Source organism: Cottoperca gobio, chromosome 15 (assembly GCF_900634415.1).
Source record: "Cottoperca gobio chromosome 15, fCotGob3.1, whole genome shotgun sequence".
Taxonomy (NCBI): domain Eukaryota; kingdom Metazoa; phylum Chordata; class Actinopteri; order Perciformes; family Bovichtidae; genus Cottoperca; species Cottoperca gobio.
In genome coordinates this window covers 9,863,155-9,882,751 of record NC_041369.1, presented here as the reverse complement: position 1 = coordinate 9,882,751, position 19,597 = coordinate 9,863,155, and the positions used below count along the sequence as shown (strand labels likewise).

At 39.5% G+C, this 19,597-nt stretch overlaps 1 protein-coding gene across 1 annotated transcript; it reads left to right on the top strand.

Annotated features, from left to right (window-relative positions):
* The first annotated feature begins 3,672 nt into the window (after positions 1–3,672).
* LOC115020254 (uncharacterized) lies at positions 3,673–17,225 on the top strand. Its single transcript, XM_029450206.1, is given in 42 exon segments — positions 3,673–3,958; positions 4,305–4,374; positions 4,612–4,730; positions 5,427–5,560; positions 5,667–5,835; positions 5,946–6,029; positions 6,121–6,206; positions 6,298–6,372; positions 6,851–7,011; positions 7,096–7,265; positions 7,372–7,383; positions 7,527–7,738; positions 7,877–7,913; positions 8,166–8,231; positions 8,335–8,392; positions 8,491–8,555; positions 8,699–8,767; positions 8,857–8,935; positions 9,488–9,604; positions 9,695–9,753; positions 9,836–9,847; positions 10,521–10,799; positions 11,041–11,110; positions 11,842–11,960; positions 12,052–12,185; positions 12,277–12,446; positions 12,449–12,627; positions 13,028–13,113; positions 14,061–14,135; positions 14,292–14,452; positions 14,557–14,726; positions 14,830–14,841; positions 15,011–15,222; positions 15,320–15,356; positions 15,447–15,512; positions 15,603–15,660; positions 15,766–15,830; positions 16,135–16,203; positions 16,307–16,385; positions 16,602–16,718; positions 17,054–17,112; positions 17,202–17,225. Coding segments are annotated over 42 exon segments (4,332 nt in total). The 5' UTR covers positions 3,673–3,721.
* The last annotated feature ends 2,372 nt before the right edge of the window (positions 17,226–19,597 follow it).

Genomic DNA, 19,597 nt, shown 5'->3' with positions numbered 1-19,597 from the left:
GCAGAAAAAACATCAAATAAACGTTATAATTTGAGGTAATGAAGACTGAATTTACAAATAAATACTGAATCGTTTTTACAATAGTGTAGCATATAACATTATTCAATTTAATTTTAAAAATAATAATACACACACAGTAATACTAGAATAATAACTGTTAATCACAAAGCTAAAATAAATCAATATAAGCTTAACAACTGTATATGGGATTGGCAATACATACATTTATTAATAATATATTAAATTCATTTATATGATATGCAAGATGCTATTGTAGTTATTATATTATTCCAGGGCTTATGTATGTATGTGTGTACATGAATATTTGGTATCCCCAAATCAATTTTGATTAAAGGAAGAAAGATGCGATCAGAAAGGTTCCACTTCAATCCAAAAACGTGTCAGGATTGTTCCTATTAATGTGTTATAATAATACATATTTTTCTTAATAATATAGACTGAAATTTTAGATAACATACCAATAAAAGAAGAGCTAATTATTTTAGCCCTAAGTATAGGCTAAGTAAAAATGCATTTTAATTCTGCTATTTTATCTGCTATTTTATACTATTTTAATTCGGCTATTTTTATAATGGTACTTCAGACTCATTTACATCAACACTGTGATTATTGTACTGTAAATGCTCTTATTCTGTCCTTGTACTAATTGTTATGTTTTTGCTTTGAAGCACTTTGGGCTGCAATTCTTGTATGAAAGGTGCTATACAAATAAAGCTTATTATTATTATTATTATTATTATTATTATTATTATTATTATTATTATTATTATTATTATTATTATTTAATAAACAGAAATAAACTACATCAGTGACAAATGTCACATTTGAATAATAAAAAACACTTTTGTCTTCAGTTCACAGTTTCTTTTATTACTACACGCTTCATCTGGTGGATTTAATCTCACAGATGGAGACAGTACACCACATATAACATCAGTGCAAATATAAATGACCTAAGTGCAAAAAGAACACAACACAATACATTAGACAAATCCCGATACAATTACATAAGTAAACTTGTGTGTGTTATTTTGTGTATCAACTGCACGGCTTTGGGGGAGAAGCTCCAGTTAAGGAGTTATGTCACTTCAGTGAAATTCAACTCTCACCCTCTTGATAACACAAAGTGAAACACTTCTGTGTCACCTGAGTGATAATATATCGTAAAAAACGGCAAAGGTTAAAGGTCACCAGCAACCAAATCTATCAGGCTGAAAGCTGAGGAGAGATAATTATATCTGCAGATGTTACTTATCTTTTGTTTGGTTATAATGCAGCCAGGAGTTTGTGTCACTTTATTTACATTATAATCAGAAATGCATGCCAATTTAAAACATGATATTTGTTGAAAGGTTGAATGTAGCATTTCTTATACTGTACTGTAAGTTAGCGACTAACTTGTTAGCATAGAAGCATTGCTCGCAACCAGACATTTCCCCTCAGGACCTGGTGGAGAGCAAATCAATTCTTATGTTGCTTTGCGTCTGCATGGTTGATGTGTAAATAGGTGTTTGCTAACCATACAGTATGTAATGCTAATAAGTATCAACTTTATAAGGTACTATTATGTCAATGTGTTTGTTTGGTGAGCTGAAAGTGGCCAAAAATGAAATTAATGCAATTCAACTTGAATTGTGGTTGAAAATCCCCTAAAATAAGTCCAATGTGTAAAAATGTAATTGATGTAAACATCTAAAAATTAAAGCCAGATAATAGCAGTCGAATTTACATTTGAAATCCAATAAGACAGAGCGAAAACAAATGGGATGTCAGAAATATTTATATTCTATTGTGTTTAATATTGACGGTAGTGGTGCAACATTTTGAACCTTGTTCAATATAGCACCGGATTCATCCAATCCACTCAGAATAGGTAGAGAATGTAGAAGGCTAACAGTACGTTTACTTATAATGACAATTGGTGATGTATAGATGATTTGTAAAGACAACAGTATGCATAATTAATCATGTGTAATGCCACATAAAGCCAGTAATAATGCACTCTATCAACACTAGCATTACATTATAGCCATAATGAAGCATACTAATATAAGAAGAGACATAAATCAAGATAGGACTGTTCAATCGTTTGCAATGGCTTATATACAACTCATTAAATGCTTTCATTGGAGTGTTAGATGTTTTTAATGCTGAATGTACTACCAGCTGTTGTTGTTCAGTATATCAGCAGACCGCCTCGAAAGATCAATAACAAAATCAATATTTATTTTTTCTGCTTGGCCTACATTTTAGAACAAATTAAGTTGAGTTTTAACTTATACAAATAGCATATTCATGTCCTTTTTGTGTGTCTCATAAAAAGAGGAGGCCTATGGTTATAATTGGTAGTCGTTTGTCATGTTCACAAACAATAGTGTGTACACAAAACATTCAGTGGTTGATGACCCACCCTTCTTCCAGCTTCCCACAATAGTTAAGCCTGCGAGCTTTGTGGATAACCTCAGAACTGTTGTCCAATAGAAGACTCCATAATGTAATTCCACTGGCTGTGGATGGTTTACACTTGGAAATATTGCTCTTGTTGTACAGAAGCACCCAGTTCAGCTCTGAAGTCAACAAAAGTCCAGATAATCTTCTGAAACCAAAGGATTCTTCTGCAGAATGCTCTTGGTTATGATGTTGTGTCCGAATAAGATTATATAAAAGAGAGATGGACTGTTTATTTACTTTGAGCAGTAACATGTGCAGCTCCTCACGTTTGCCTGCACACTGGATCAGAAGAATCAGCCACTGGTCTTTTAGTTAAGTGAGTCCTAGTCTATAGTGACAGTTACAGTCATTGTCTTCTCTGTTTTCCATTCTGAGGAAATCTAAAGAAGGGTGGATTCTCTACCATTCACTACCTTTGCAGCACATCCTTTTCATGCGGTACTTCTGAGGCTTACACATGAATCATCTTTTTATGAAGCAAACAGTGTTGTATTCAACAGCTGAAACAGCTCCGGATTAAACCATCAAATCACTGACTGAGAAATGTTTGACGAAGAATTAGTTGTGCTGAACATTGAGGATGTAAGTACAGAACAAGGATATAAGATGATATAACAGCATAACGTATTTGCTCCAAAGCAGACTGGACCTAGCAGACAACCTAGTTGTTAGTTTTGTAATGTCATTCACATTATTATTCTTGCTCAATTGAACTCCTGCTTCATTTCATGTGTTTAAGCTTTTCTTTCACAACTCTCAGCGGTATGCACTACATGTAATCCCTTCCAAAAACACCTCAACCTTTGAAAAAGGCTTTGAAAACACAATGTTACAGAATGCACATTTCAGATCAATTTAAATAAACTGTTTGCTTCCTCTATTTTTGGTATGTACCCATCAGGAAGTGGGAAACAATAAGAGCAATACATTTCCCACCCCACACACACACACACATAATCATAATGAGACAATATGAGTGGTGCTTCAAGTTGCCTTTAGGCGTCTCCCTGTTTGTATTTCGGCTGTGGCCACAGCCATCTCATTGCAGATTTGCTTATGGTTGCTGCTGTCTGTTTTGTTCACCTCACCTGTCCATTGGAGGCCACTCCCTGTCTGTGATCCCATCCAATCCTACCCTCACCTGTGGCAGCTATAAAAGAGAGGCTGGGACAACGACAGCGAACGTCAACTCAGATCACAAAGAGGGAAATCATCATCCAGGGAGTGCATATACACTTGAAAGGCGAGCATGACATCCACGGCAGATCGTCTGGCCCATCAGCAGGAGAGGGAACAAGGCATTGGCACTAACCATAAAGCAGTGAAGTTCTCCCAGCAGGATTATGAGACTCTGCTGCAGCAGTGTCAGGAGCGTGGACGCCTGTTTGAGGACAACTGCTTTCCTGCTGAGCGCAAATCACTGGGCTATAATGAGCTGGGACCATACTCATCCAAGACCAGGGGCGTTGTTTGGAAAAGGCCAACGGTAAGAAGCCACTGAGAAGAGACGCAAAGCATGAAAACAAACCAAAGTGACACAGTTTGTACAGCAATATGATCCTGTGGTTGGTGAGCTTGATATTGACTTTGTATTTTTTTCTTAAACTGAATAGCAACTATTTAATCTTAACATTACATACTCAGTTCACCATAGACATAATATCTGAGAGAGAATTCACCTAAATGTGTTGGATCATAGAAATGTATGTGTGCATTCTTTTCATGGGTGTATTTTGAGTCATCAGATCAAAATCATTGCATGGCATTTCCTCCTACCATCTAAGTAGTATAATACGGTAAATTATTTCATCTTTTTTTGGTGCTCTTTATAGGAGCTGTGCTCCAACCCAAAGTTCATTGATGATGGAGCCACAAGGACGGACATTTGTCAAGGAGCTCTGGGTAAGTGAGCAGACAGAGAGGATGGGTAAATGATTGCATGAACAGATGGATGGATGAATGCTTTTTAGAAGGTAACCACAAACATTCCTGCTCTAAACCCTCCACCCATTCTGCCATTAAGCTTGTCAGAAGCAATTATCACAGACGTGGTTTGTTGCCACATGCTGTTTACTGCAATGTGGTGAACGCCACATATTGTCCAATCTCAGAGCATGTCTCTGCTCTTACTGTGTGCAGGCGACTGCTGGCTTCTGGCTGCAATAGCCTCTTTGACTCTAGACCAGCGGATCCTTGCTCGCGTGGTGCCCCATGGACAGAGCTTCACCGAAAACTATGCCGGGATATTTCACTTCCAGGTCAGTCAAAGGCCTTTCTCATTTAACCACTAACTTTGATCTTTCAGAGGGCATTTTTCTATTTTCTTTTTTTTTTGTTGCCTTTTTTTCCTGCCATGTTCAACCATAGAATGATGCCTTTTTTATGAAAACATGCAAACTGGTACAGGAAAAATTCAAGATACTCGGAGCCAATATAAAGATCTATCTAGCAACCGCATCAGTCAAAATGTCAACTCCCATTGTGCACTGTAACTGTTCAAGTTCCTCATATCAAAACAAGTTATGTTAATAAGGTCATTTCTAGTCAATATCATTCTACTTGTTCTCGGACAAACCTGATCAACACTTCACCATACGTGGAAGAACATATACTGTGCCTGCATCTTCAACAGTCCCTCCAGTAACACCACAAGTCAGAGGTTGAGGTTTCATACATAAAGACAAATCCAGCAAATTTGAGCCAATACAACAACAATATAATATAATATAACAATAATGTAGCAGTGTTTCATGACCAAATCATCATGGCATTAGGTTAAAAAAAACAATGAAATACAGTTTGATCTGAATTTTAAAGCAGTTACCCTGTATTGCTTGTGTAGTGACATGCAGAGCACAGAACATATTATCCAAGGTTCACACAATCGTTTTGCTTGTGAGTCATAAAAGTATTTGACATTGAGTTTAATAATGGAAAAAAAATGTTCTTCTCAGTTCTGGCAGTTTGGTGAGTGGGTGAATGTGGTTATCGATGACCGTTTACCCACCAGAGATGGAAAGCTGCTGTTTGTTCACTCAGCGGAGGGCTCTGAGTTCTGGAGCGCGCTGCTGGAGAAGGCCTACGCTAAGTATGGATTCTTCCTCATATATCTTTTGCTCGATCAAAACGTTAATGTGGTGGAAATTTACAATTTATAGTTAGTGATTCTGTCCACATCCCTCTGTGTCTGACAGGGTGCATGGCTGCTATGAGGCCCTGTCTGGAGGAAACACTATTGAGGGTTTTGAGGATTTCACAGGAGGGATTGCAGAAGTATACACCTTAGACAAAGCTTCACCAAAGCTCTTCCAAATCATGCAGAGAGCCCTGGGGCTAGGTTCACTGCTGGGTTGCTCCATTGACGTAGGTCTTATTTGCATACTAATTTGCATGCTGTCCTACAAGAAAACACACCAACAGTATTAAAGTACTGACATCATCAGATTTAAGTGTTTGATTCTTGGTGTTTTCAGATTACCAGTGCCCATGAGACAGAGGCAGTTACAGCTCTCAAACTTGTCAAGGGGCATGCATACTCAGTCACTGGTGCGGAGGAGGTATATGATTTATTTAAACTGTCAACAATAAGCTGTTTAGTTTTTTTTACTGCATGCAAATTATATTGCCCACTGTTGCTCTCTCTCCCAGGTTCATTATCGAGGCAGGCTGGTTCAGCTGGTCCGCATCAGGAACCCATGGGGTCAAGTGGAGTGGACTGGGTCTTGGAGTGATGGGTAAATAATTACATTCTAGATCCATTAACCATCAGCTGTCATTGGTTATTTCCAGGATTTTCCTAAAAGCATGACTTTTCTTCACAATCAGATCCAGTGAATGGAACCACGTCAGTAAAGATGAGAAATCAAAGTTGAACCATGTGGCTGACGATGGAGAGTTCTGGTAAATCCATTGTGTTTGGCCTTTCATTTACTTGCTTACTTACTTACTGACCTTAATGCCTACTGGCATTTAGGACAGCAACAAAGATGATCTTTCATTTACATGACAATCAGTGTGTAATTTCAGATATTTTGTTGATGCTGTAATGTGGATTGATAATCTCCTACATCAGCAAAGCAAATTTTAAATGTCCAGTGTGTAGGATTTAGTGGCAAACTGAATACCCCTCACCGCTCACACCTACCTTCCCAAGTATGTCAGAAAACTGGCCTTCAGGTAATGTAAAAACGCGAAAGACCCTCTCTAGAGTTTGGTTTGGTTTTTCCGTAGCGGACTACTGTAGAAACACGGCGGTGCAACATGGCGGACTCCGTGAAGCGGACCCTTCCCCCTAAATACTACACACTGGTCCTTTAAGGCTCAGACTCAAAGTGATGCATACAAAGATCTTTGTTGAGAAATGTGTTCCTCTACTCAGGATGTCCTATTCAGACTTCACCCGGCAGTTCTCCAAGCTGGAGATCTGTAACTTGACCCCAGACACGCTCATGAATGATGATGTGGGCCACTGGAACCACTACCAGTTTGAAGGGATGTGGAGGGTGGGCTCCACTGCTGGTGGCTGCCGCAATAACCAAGGTAGCAGAGAAACCATGTGTACGTCTGAGCAAGACGTTCTGTTACACTGCTTCGAATGAAGGATTCAACTTTTGTGTGTTCCAGCCACATTCTCCTCCAACCCTCAGTTTGTGGTGCGTCTGGAGGATGTGGATGACAATCCCATGGATGAGGAGGATGGGTGCACATTTCTGGTCGGGTTGATGCAAAAGGACGGACGACGGCAGAAGAGGCTTGACCGCAACCTTGTAACCATTGGCTATGCCATTTATAAGGTGTCCCAGAATAATTTGATGTTTCAAATGCAGTACTCTGTATTTGGCTATTTAAAAAGATTGACTGATTTTCTAAAATACTTCTCTGTCTGTTTTCTTTTTACAGGTTCCCGATGAGGTCTGTATTTGTTACATGCCAGCAATGATCACTTACATGCAAAATAGAAGGTGTCACAAATATTGCTTGATTGCATTGCAAATGTCTGGGTAGCTGTTTGACATACCAGTAATAAAAATACCTTTTCTCCTATTACTGTTCAGCTCAAAGGCCGCACCAATGTTCACCTGGGTCCGGATGTCCTGCTGCGACAGAGAGCTGTGGCCATGAGCAGCAGCTTCATCAACACACGGGAAGTGTGCGACCGCTTTAAACTCCCTCCAGGAGAATATGCCATAGTTCCCTCAACCTTCCAGCCTCACAAGAATGGCAGCTTCGTTCTCAGGGTGTTCTCAGAGAAACAGGCTGCAACCAGGTATTTGTGTTCCAGTAACATATACAGACTGACTGTCATCTGCAGGATAACGTAGAGCTCACAGCTTTAGCTTATACAGCCATCTAGTGGACAAAGCTCACAAGCCAGCTCAAGCTATGCATTTCAATTTTGTTTCAGTCCACTGGAGGATGACGTTGATGCCGAAATAGAGGAGGTAAGAACATTCACAGAATGATAAACTGCTTTTGGATTATGAAATGGTCAGTCACTTTTTTTAAGCCATTATTTTCTTTCCACTGAGATTAAATGAAATAACATTGATTGTGGCAAATTAATTGCTTTTTTCTTAATGTTTAATACACTATGGGTTGAATTCAACATCCATCAATATTTGAAAATGCCAAATATTTGAAGAGCCAGAGCTTCTATGTGACATTAGTGACTGATCTATGTCTCCCTGTCACAGGAAGAGGTATCTGAGAGTGACGTGGATCCTCATTTCAAGCAGGTCTTCAAGCAGATTGCTGGCAATGTAGGTAGAGCAGCATGATAACTATTGAGTAAATGAAATGCATAAACAACTCTAAACCTGGATTACAAACTAAAACACGTTCTAATGTACATTTTTCAAACAGGACATGGAGGTATCGGTCTTTGAACTGGTTCAAATTTTGAACAACATTGTCTCTCACCGTGAGTACATCAGACTCTAACATGTATATTGATGCGCAGACTTTTTTATTTTCATTGACTTCAGAGTTGGAGCCAGTTATGTTGTCACTTTCTTACAGGGACTGATATCAAGACAGATGGCTTCAGTCTTGAGACAGGTCGCCTTATTGTCAGTCTGCTGGATGTATCCTCTTTACAAAATGAATTGTCCTCCCACTTGGAAATTCTGGGATTTGGGTGCATTATAATTATGGACTTAAGATATGTGAACGATCAATTCAATTCATATTCCAGGAAGAGGTTTTTATAAACCTTAACATTCCTCAGAAAGATGAAAGTGCCAAGTTGGGACTGATGGAATTCCATTTGCTTTGGAGCAAAATCCAGAAATACCTGGTAAATTGTGATTCATGCGGTTTGAAATGAGTGTTGCCCGCGTAGGAATACCTGTCTGTTAACACAACACATTTGCCTCGGTCATATAGGAGATCTTCAGGAATCATGACACAGACAACTCCGGCACCATGAGCTCCCACGAGATGAGAGGCGCCGCCACTGAAGCAGGTAACACATATTATCACGGGGGGAATCTCATAAACTACAATGATGGCAGCCTGGCTATGTTCTAAAAGACCATTCATTTGTCATATTATTTATTATAATCTTACAGCTTCTGATACGCTTCTCTGCAAAACTAGCATCCTCTGCAAGTACAGATTTTATGGTTTGAAATTTAGGCATAATATTTGTTTTCCTGATAAGAATCAAAAGGATCTATTTAGATATATTGCCTACGGACAGAGTTTGTGTGTGTGTGTGTGTGTGTGTGTGTGTGTGTGTGTGTGTGTGTGTGTGTGTGTGTGTGTGTGTGTGTGTGTGTGTACACTGGATAAGCCAGTTAGAGGACTCCCTCTCTGCAGACAGATTCATGTATACTTTGCCGCAGGAACAAAACAAGCATGGGCGAGGCTGTGTGTCTTAACTCTTCCATTATCACCCGGCTAATATCAGATACCTTTCAAAAACTATATTTCCCCAGGATGAGAAATAATCCACCTCTATGAAACTGACCCTATGTGCTAACAGGAAATGATGACGGCTACTTTTCTTCCCCAGGTTTCCACGTCAACAGTGCTGTGCTGCAGTCCATTGTCAGTCGTTATGCCGATGCTCAGTATGCCATAGACTTTGACAGTTTTGTTGGGTGTCTCATTAAACTGGAAATGCTCTTCAGTAAGTGTCAGCAAACACAACAATATAATAGGATCTGAGAGCTGTGGCATGTTGACATTACCAACATCTTTCTTCCTGTCTCTCAAACAGAAATGTTTAAGGCTCTGGAGAGAGCTGACTCAGGGAAGATTGAGCTGGATATACAACAGGTGTGTGGGAGAAAAACAAAAGCTGCTGGTTTTTCCGCACTTCTAGTTTAGCTTGTTCTATAATTTTGTTTTTCTTTTACAGTGGCTGTGCCTGGCAATCTACTAGCTCTGGATACAAGACAAGCGAGGACACTTAGGAGATATCTGCTGGAAGATTACCAATAAATGCATTTAATTCACAAATGTTTTTTATTTTTACAAATTAAGTAAACCCAATGACATTTCATATGCACGCTATCATCAAATTGTAAATTCAAATGATATTTGTCAAACATACTGTATACATTTAGATATGTCGTATCTCTCAAGTGTAATATTTCATTTTTAAAATCCTTTTCAACGTAGGAAATATTTTCCTATTAATGATGTTTTTGCTATTTTAGTTGTTGCAAAACTTCTGTCAAATAATAGAAAATAAAGAAACTATGGCCTCTGGACTGTTTATATATATATATATATAGTAAGAAATTAATGCAATTACAGTAACTGCGGTGTTTAGTAGGATCAGATGAGGTAGAAATATTATTTATATTTAATTCCACCTATCAAATGTTTTGTGGACCAGCACACATTTCACACATCCATTCCTTCGGTGGGCCAATCATGGGCCATCAATCAAAGCCAGATGTAGAGTAGGCTGGATGAAGCAGGTGAGGCAGAGCAGGTTTTCTGTCTGGTATGAACAATAAGGGGTGTGGAGACAGTTGAGCTGCACATACTACACAGAGCCTGTCTAACCACACACACACACAACACTCACACACTAGGAGACAGTCGAAGACAGACAGAGACTCTTACAATATCTTAAAATGTCCGGCATTGCAGCTAAACTTCAGCACAACCGAGAGAAATCAAAAGGGATAGGATCCAACTCTCACGCGGTGAAATACCTCAACCAGGACTTTGAAGTGCTGAGGAGAAGCTGTCTGGAGAGAGGCCAGCTGTTTCAGGATGACTGCTTTGAAGCTCTGCCCTCGTCCTTAGGCTTCAAAGAACTTGGACCAAATTCCCACAAAGTTCGGGGCATCAAATGGAAAAGACCCACGGTGGGTACAATAAATATGGAAATATCTGCCAAAAGATTAAGTTACTACTTTTTAAAACTGGACATTATTTTCCTGCAGTGGGTCAGGACCCAAAGACATACACTTTATAGAATAAGCTTTATTGTCGTTATACTCCACAAACACATAATAAAAACAGTGATAGCAGCATGAAATTATAATACACTATTACAAATGTACAGAGGTGACTTGACTAATTTGTTACTCTTGTTTTTCCATTCAGGAATTGTGTTCCAATCCACAATTCATAGTTAAAAATGCCTCCAGGACTGATATCTGTCAAGGAGCACTTGGTGAGACACACTCACACACGCACACGCACAGGCACAAACACAAACACAAACACAAACACGTACACGCACACGCACACGCAATACGCACACGCACACTCACACTCACACGCACACGCACTAAAACCTAATTCTAACCTGAAACCTTCCCTAACCTTATATCAAGTCTTCTCTCTAAAATGCAATTATTTATGTGATGGGGAGTAACACACACACACACACACACACACACACACACACACACACACACACACACACACACACACACACACACACACACACACACACAGTCTTCCTAAAATATCTATTCTTTACCTTTTAAAACTGACCTGCACAAATTAAAACTTCCCTTTTGTAATTTTCCTATCGAATCACATTCAAATGCATTTTGATGGCACAATGAGATATTTACTGTATTCTACAAAGAACACATTGATTTCCATCCTCAAATATTTGAATGAATACTTTTGCATTGCTTATCTTAGATAGCAGTTAGCAGATGTGAATACAGTAACATACATATGTATGTATGTATATCAGTATCAATCAAAACCTCATAACACCTGGTAAATGCCTGTGCACTGACATCAGCTGTCACTCCTTCAGTCTTCTCTGTCCACACCTGTCTGGCAGAATACCTGCACATGTCTAATGAGCAAAGGGAGACCAGACAATAGCCAATACTTTGCTTAAATTAAATCCTTGTTATTATAACACTGTTAACTTGTGTTCAGGTGACTGCTGGCTCCTGGCAGCTATCGCCTCCCTGACTCTCAACAAACAGGTTTTGTCTCGTGTTGTCCCCCATGACCAAAGCTTTGATGAGAACTACGCTGGCATCTTTCACTTTGAGGTACAGTACTTTGACACACACCACAGCCTCATTCTTTCAGAGCTAAAATGGGGTTTGATGTTTCGGATCGTGTCTTCTCTGTGGCTCTCAGTTCTGGCAGTTTGGCGAGTGGGTGGATGTGGTGGTTGATGACCTCTTGCCTACCAAAGATGGAAAGCTGCTGTTTGTTCACTCAGAGGAGGGTTCAGAGTTTTGGAGCGCGCTGCTGGAGAAGGCCTACGCCAAGTCAGAAAAAAATGGAGCATTTCAATACTTTATGTTTGTTTCAGTATCTCTTTTTCTGGTCTCGTCATTCATGAACTCTTTTTTTCTTTAGGATAAATGGATGCTACGAGGCTCTTTCTGGGGGCAGCACCACTGAGGGTTTCGAGGACTTCACTGGAGGCATTGCTGAGAGGCATGAATTACAAAAAGCAGATCCCCACCTCTTCAAAATCATTAAGAAGGCCTTGGACAGAGGCTCGCTTCTGGGATGCTCCATTGACGTTTGTTTGAGCTTCTTGTTTCACTCACATGTAGGGAGGTTGGTGTCCTGGTGATATCTGGTGGTTTTTACTTTACAAGCTTTTGCTCTCCATCCCAGATTACCAGCGCGTCTGACTCAGAAGCCGTCACATATCGCAAACTGGTGAAGGGCCATGCCTACTCAGTGACAGGAGCGGAGCAGGTGAGGAAATGTGTCTGTATAAGAGCTGCAACGATTAGTCGACTAATCAATTAGTCGCTCGACAAGATCTTTTGGGATTTAGGAAACAAGACATTTAAAGACATCACCTTGGACTTTGAGAAACTGGGATGGACTTTTCTCACTATTCAGTTTAATCAATAATGAAAATAATCATTAGTTGCAGCCCTAGTCTTTATACAAACCACACAGATGTACCAGGTACAAGTGAAGCTGCAGTGTCTACCATGTACAGTATATTGTAATAGATGTTACAATTTGGTTAACTGAGGTATTATTTATTTGCTAGTTTTACCCCTTTTATACTATTTATTTTGCTTTTAGGGTCTCCCTTTTGTGTCTTCTTTTCTGGTTTGGACTAATTGACCTCATTCTGTGTCAGGTGGAGTACAGAGGAGGCAGGGAGCAGCTCATCAGGATTAGAAACCCATGGGGTCAGGTGGAGTGGAATGGAGCCTGGAGTGACAAGTGAGTATTGTGCAATGAATTTGTTCATATTGGCTCTTAAATTCACTCTGGTAGTTATCATTGGCAGCTACTCCAGAGTACTTCTCTAGTTTTTAGCGACGTTAGCAGCATGTGGCTCTAGGGTTGCTGACGTAGTTGATTGGTGAGTCCTCTACTTTGGTCCGGATATGTTACAACTATCTCAACTGTTGGATGGACTTCAATGTTCCAGTTAAACCAGTAGTTTAACTACATTTTGCTGTAGCTTGTTGGTTCTTCAGCTACATGTATATTATGTATGACCTGTGAACATATGGGCACTTTTTTAAATAAACTTAAATAAGTTGCTTTTTTTGCTGACATGTGACTTTTTTGTTTTAGATTTTAGTATCATTTTGTATTAATTTTTTTACAAGGTAGTTTGAACTACTTGTTCTAAGTTGCTTAGGTTAACCGAACTAGATTTCTCTTTAGGGTAGCTTTGCTGTAGTTCAACTTCTTCCATTGTGAAGTAATGGTAGTTTATGCTTTCAAAGTAGCTTCCCCCGACACTGTCTGAGGTTAGAATTTAACTAAAATTACATTTGTATATTTAGAATCTTATATTAATTTTAATTGTAACTGCTTACAAACACTTCCTATAAAAGTGTTTTTCCAATAACGCCTTTTGTGTTGTCATAAGAGGAACCCGCCTAATTGAAACATCTACGTCCTTTGTTTGGATGAGGGTTTTAAGTGTATGTGTTTCTGTGGTGCATGTAACACACAGAGACACATACACACCCAGTGGAATGGCCGGTAAATCCTGTGGTAAAAAGACTCTGGCTTTAAAGCTTATTTTTGCACATGAGGTGTTGGTGGAGTGTGTGACACTCAGTTAGGTGCAGGCTTGTGGTTTATATCTTTCATGTTTTAACCTCATTACACAAACGATTTCTAACTGAGAATATATTGGCACTTTTATCTAGGTCTTCTGAGTGGAGATATGTGAGTGACAGTGACCGGGCAAGGCTGACCAAACGCTGCGAGGACGGGGAGTTCTGGTAAACCTCGCTGAAACTACTTCTCTCCTCTTGACCCTTGCCACTGCTAAGATACTAAAATACCATTAATTTGTTAATACACCTGTGAGAGGAAAAGAGCAATTAAAGTAAAGGATGTGATTTGTTTTTAGTTTCCTCCTACTGTTTTGTCCACAGGATGTCATTTTCCGACTTCCTCCGTCAATATTCTCGCCTTGAGATCTGCAACCTCACCCCTGATGCACTCACAGGTGACGAGTATAAGAAATGGGCTGAGTCAGAGTTTGAAGAAATGTGGAGAAGGGGCGTGTCAGCTGGTGGCTGCAGAAACTTTCCAAGTACGACCAGTTTCTAAATCTCCCCTGCAGCACTGGTGTATGTGTGTATAGGCTGCTGTGATGCTGTTGATCAGCTCGCTGCTAACCCTTGCTTTCCTTCCTAGATTCTTTCTGGATGAATCCTCAGTTTGTCATAAAGCTGGAAGAGGTGGATGATGACTCTGATGATGGGGAGGAGGGGTGCACCTTCATCGTGGGCTTGATGCAGAAGAACAGGCGCCGTATGAGGAAAATGGGGCAGGACATGGAGACCGTCGGCTTTGCCATCTACGAGGTAAGGAGCCGCCTTTCAGATGTAAGTGATAATACTCGTGTCAGTTGTGATTGTATGGAGCAGTTGCAAATATGCTGACAATTTATTTGTTTATGTCTTCTAGCTGCCGGAGGAGGTATGTATACAAAGATGAAGACACTTCATGAACATGTTGCTGGGAGCACTTATTGTTCATGAAGAATGAGTATTCAATGCGTTATTGTTACATTTTCCATCATGAAAAGGTGAGATGGAAGGCATAAGGCACCCTCATGTGACCGTACTGCATGTGTGTCATTTTCCAGTACTATGGCCAAAAGCAAGTGCACCTGAAGAAAAACTTCTTCCTGCGCAACTCTTCAGCAGCGCGCTCCGAGACCTTCATCAACCTGCGAGAAGTGTGCAACCACTTCTGCCTTCCCCCTGGAGAATACCTCATCATTCCCTCCACCTTTGAGCCCAACAAGAACGGAGACTTTTATGTGCGGGTGTTCTCTGAGAAAGATGCCACTTTCCAGTATGTTCCTTACACAAATAATCCAATTTCATGACGATAAATAACATTGATAATCATTTAAAATGATCGTATAACCCTGACTTCTCGCTGCTTTCAGAGAGATCGATGATCCTGTGGACTGCCATGTTGAGGAGGTAAAACTATACCCCTTTGATATATAAACATTTGAGATTATTTTTGATTTTTAACAAAGAAGGGGGAAATGATTACTCTGTCATCTCTAGATTGATATTGATGAAGATGACATCGGTGACAGATTCAAGAGACTGTTTGGACAGCTTGCCGGACATGTTAGTATTCTTAAGATTAGATCAATTATCTTGTGGTCTGAAATCATTGTTCTTAATATCTACTATGTGTCCGTGTCATATGCTTCTTAGGATGTGGAGATTTCTGCTTTCGAGCTGCAGAAAATCCTCAACCGAGTGGTGGGGAAGAGTACGACAAATTATTTCTTTCTCCTCTTGCAGTCTAGTTCAGCATGTGCATGTATGTGCACCTGACACTCACCACACGTCACCCCTGTGTTTTAATCATTTTCAGGAGAGGACATAAAAACCAGTGGGTTCAGCCTGACGACTTGTCGCAACATGATCAATCTGCTGGACGTATCCTTCCTTCCCGTCTTCGGTTATGTCAAGATAAATCCACACAATTCAAATCTTAACATCCTGTTTTCCCCTTTTATTTTGAGATTTGATAAGAGATATAATATAGAATACATATTTAGAATACAGACATGAAAGCGGTATACATTTTCTTATCTAGATCTCACTAATTCATTTGGATCTCTGAATCTCCACTAGAATTTGCAAATGTGCTCTGCGTGTTTGGACAAATGTAGCTTGCATAGCATTAGTTTACTGCACATTACTCCTTCCATTACTACTTTCCTTGACACACTCTTTAAAGAAAGATGGAAGCGGAAAGCTGGGAGTGGTTGAATTCAAGATCCTGTGGACAAAGATTGAGAAGTTCCTGGTGTGTTCCTTATTTGTTTGTATTGACATTAACATACCATGTGTTACAAAGTTTGTTAGTGGAATGATGATAGGACGTATTAACTTGTTGGGCTCTCCATTAGGATCTGTACAAAGCGAGAGACGTAGACGGAAGTGGCTGTATGAGCGCCTCTGAGATGCGGATGGCTATTGAGGATGCCGGTGAGAAGTCCATTTCGCAATTTATATTTCTCTACAGTCATCGACCTCCACCCTATAAGGAGTGAGAGGGACAATAGGGTGGAGGATACTGGTTGGATTTGAGTAAACTGAGATTTACATGGAACAATCTCAACAGAAAAATATTAATGTTCAGTACATTTATTTGTGTGCTGTTAAGTATTATTTCTTAATTCATTATTTTGTTCATCTCGGCAGGTTTTTCTCTCAACAACTCTCTGCATCAGATAATTGTGGCCCGCTACAGTGAACCAAACCTCACCATTGACTTCGACAACTTTGTGTGCAGCCTGATCCGCTTGGAGTCACTCTTCAGTGAGTTTTTATCATCGTGACCACATTTTCAGCTGCAAGCAGCAACTCTATAGGTCACACTAAACAAAAATGTGCCCACTCTTTAGCGGACGCAGTTTACGCCCTAAGACGCTGACATTTGGCATGGAGGTCAAGTGTGTGGGTTTGAAGGCGTGTTTAGAGAATTCAACCAGCTCTTATCATGGCTGTCACTTAGATACTTCCGTGTCCTTTCACTCAGTCAGGAAGCTTCCTAAGGAAAGAAAGAAAGAAAGCACATCTGTGGTCACAGCTTTTACGATTGCGTGCTTGTTTTATCTCACTGTCATGCATACCTTATGTTTTATTTACAACAGAGACCTTCAAGACCATGGACAAGGATGGGTCTGGTGAGATAGAGTTGGGAATGATGGAGGTAAGAGCCCATCTGTGATAATGACACAAAAATACAAAGCAATGGTTTATGGCCCACACACTGACATGTGCTTGTGTTTTGATCCACAGTGGCTGAACCTGGCAATGTTGTAGAAGAGCTCCTCTGACAGTTGAAGAATCCAGACTTGTGTTGAAGGGTCATCATATCTGAATATTATAGAGTAAATGTCAGTTTGTGTACAACCTAATCATAATCATAATGGATACAGATCTGAACTTTGATCATCTACAAACATAATAAAACCACAAATGAGAATCAGTTTATTCAGTGTTCAATAAAGAAAATATGCCTTTATGTTAGTGTTAATCATTTATTTCTGCCCTCTCCTATTCTTTCAAATACTTATAGTTCAGCATTTTGGGCAATACACTTATCTTCTTTCTTGTCGAGAAGTACACAAGAGCTTTGATAGCGTTCTCTGCCTCCTTAAAACCACAACTTCTCATTTGTACGCTTTGGATTTTGTATGAAATAAACAAATGACAATTTGTTTATTATTGAGCTATAGAGGCGCTACTATGGAGATATATACATTTGGACAGAGACAGACTAGATCCCCCTGTTCGCAGTCATTATGCTAAGATAAGCTAACCCGCTGCTTCTATTGTCACTGTAAAACCATGAGTGGTATCAATGTTTAAGTCTAATACCCGGCAAAAAAACGCTTATATTATATACAAACACATATCACACTAAATGTTGAACTATTATTTTAATGCAAGCCAGGAAGTTCACTGCCACTGACTGATTAAATCTATGATCAGAGAAATCAAAAGGCTTTTAGAAATCCTCTCTGTAATCACAGTTCTGTGTGGCATCGTCTCCATTTCCTTTGGCAGAAGGCTCTTTTTGAGCAAATGCAAAAATGAATCACTAACTTGCCTCTGCCACAGTTTGAAGAGCAGGCAGGCAACAGGGAGAGGACCCAATGGCAGATCAAAGATGATGAGGCAGCAGGAACAATGCAATGATTTAATTGAAATAACTCACAGGCTTTGGATCCAAAACACAGGCAAAGGCAATTAACAGAACTTCAAAGAAAAGGTGCAACGAAGACGAACCAACAAAGAAACAAAACCCAAACCAAAAGATATCCATTCATTAAGACCATCTCATTATATTTTAGGCATTATTTTAAGAAGCAGAATTGTATCAACTGAGAAAACATAACTAACCACAAAGTTATGTTGTGCAAAACTTAAAACTTGAAGTCAGAACAACAATGTTTTTTCTCCATGCAATTTTTACTTTTGACAGTTCTAATGTATGTGAATCATAACATCTAGGTAAAAAGGAGTTTTTAAAGCTTAGATAAAGTTGCTTTCTGCTACTTCATACAAAGTTTAAGTGTGATTCTTAAGCTCCGACTGCAGGGACTCGTAACTGTAAAATAATGACCCAAATTCCACCTCAAGCTCTGTCACAAGATTGGTGAACTCAAAAGCATGACTCCGAGACGGATGTAAAGTAACAACATAAAATACTTTACTGAAAACAAAGTACTAAACGATAGCGCTCACAGGGAGGATTTACAAACAATCAAAGTATCAAAATAAACAATCACTCGCAAGGAGGAGAACAAAGAATTAAACAAAGTACAAAACACAAGATCACTCTCTAAGAGGATATCAAAATCTAAATACAAAGCAAAGACTCTCACAATGAGGCGCATGGGGAAACATACTCAACTTGACAAAACCTGACCTGATCACTTGACGAGACTCCTGACACATAAACAAGTACGAACCGGCACAAGACAAGGAGGGGGGGGGGGGGGGGAACAGGACAATTTAAACATGAGGTGAGAGGGCACAGGTGGAAACAATCAGGGGCGGGGCAGACGATCACACCAAGGAAGGAAGTAAAGGGATCTGGAAAGTATAAAATAAAACAGGAAGTGCACGACGAGACAAGACATGAGTGAATCTAACTACACAAAGTGCACAACCACAGACTAACATGAAACTAAACAAAAGCCTGACCTAAACACGAAACATGAACATGAATACAGTTAGCATAACTGACGAGACACAACAGTTACTTACAGTGTTCTCTTCTGTTGTTTATCAACAGGTCAGGTTTTTATGGAGACTTCACCTCCAAGGATGGCAAACCTCTGAGCAAGACTAGAATATGGAGATTTCTTTTTCTTTTGTTTGCTTGGAGCCTCTACCTCACAATCCTACCTCATGCCAAACCTTTCTGATATATTGGACTCCAATGATTGGGATTACTTGGTTTTAATTTGATGCTGTTTTATTTTATTATTTATTTATTATTATTTTATTTGGATACTGTGATGCTATATGCTTTATAATTCAAGGTAACGAAAATATAGATACAGGAAAAGATACTAAACCCAGAGAATTCAGACATTATACCTAAGAGATTGAATGTCCAATCCTTTTAAATAATTAAAGTTACAAGGTTATTGTAATTGTAGTTTTGGTCCGGTTCTTGTTCA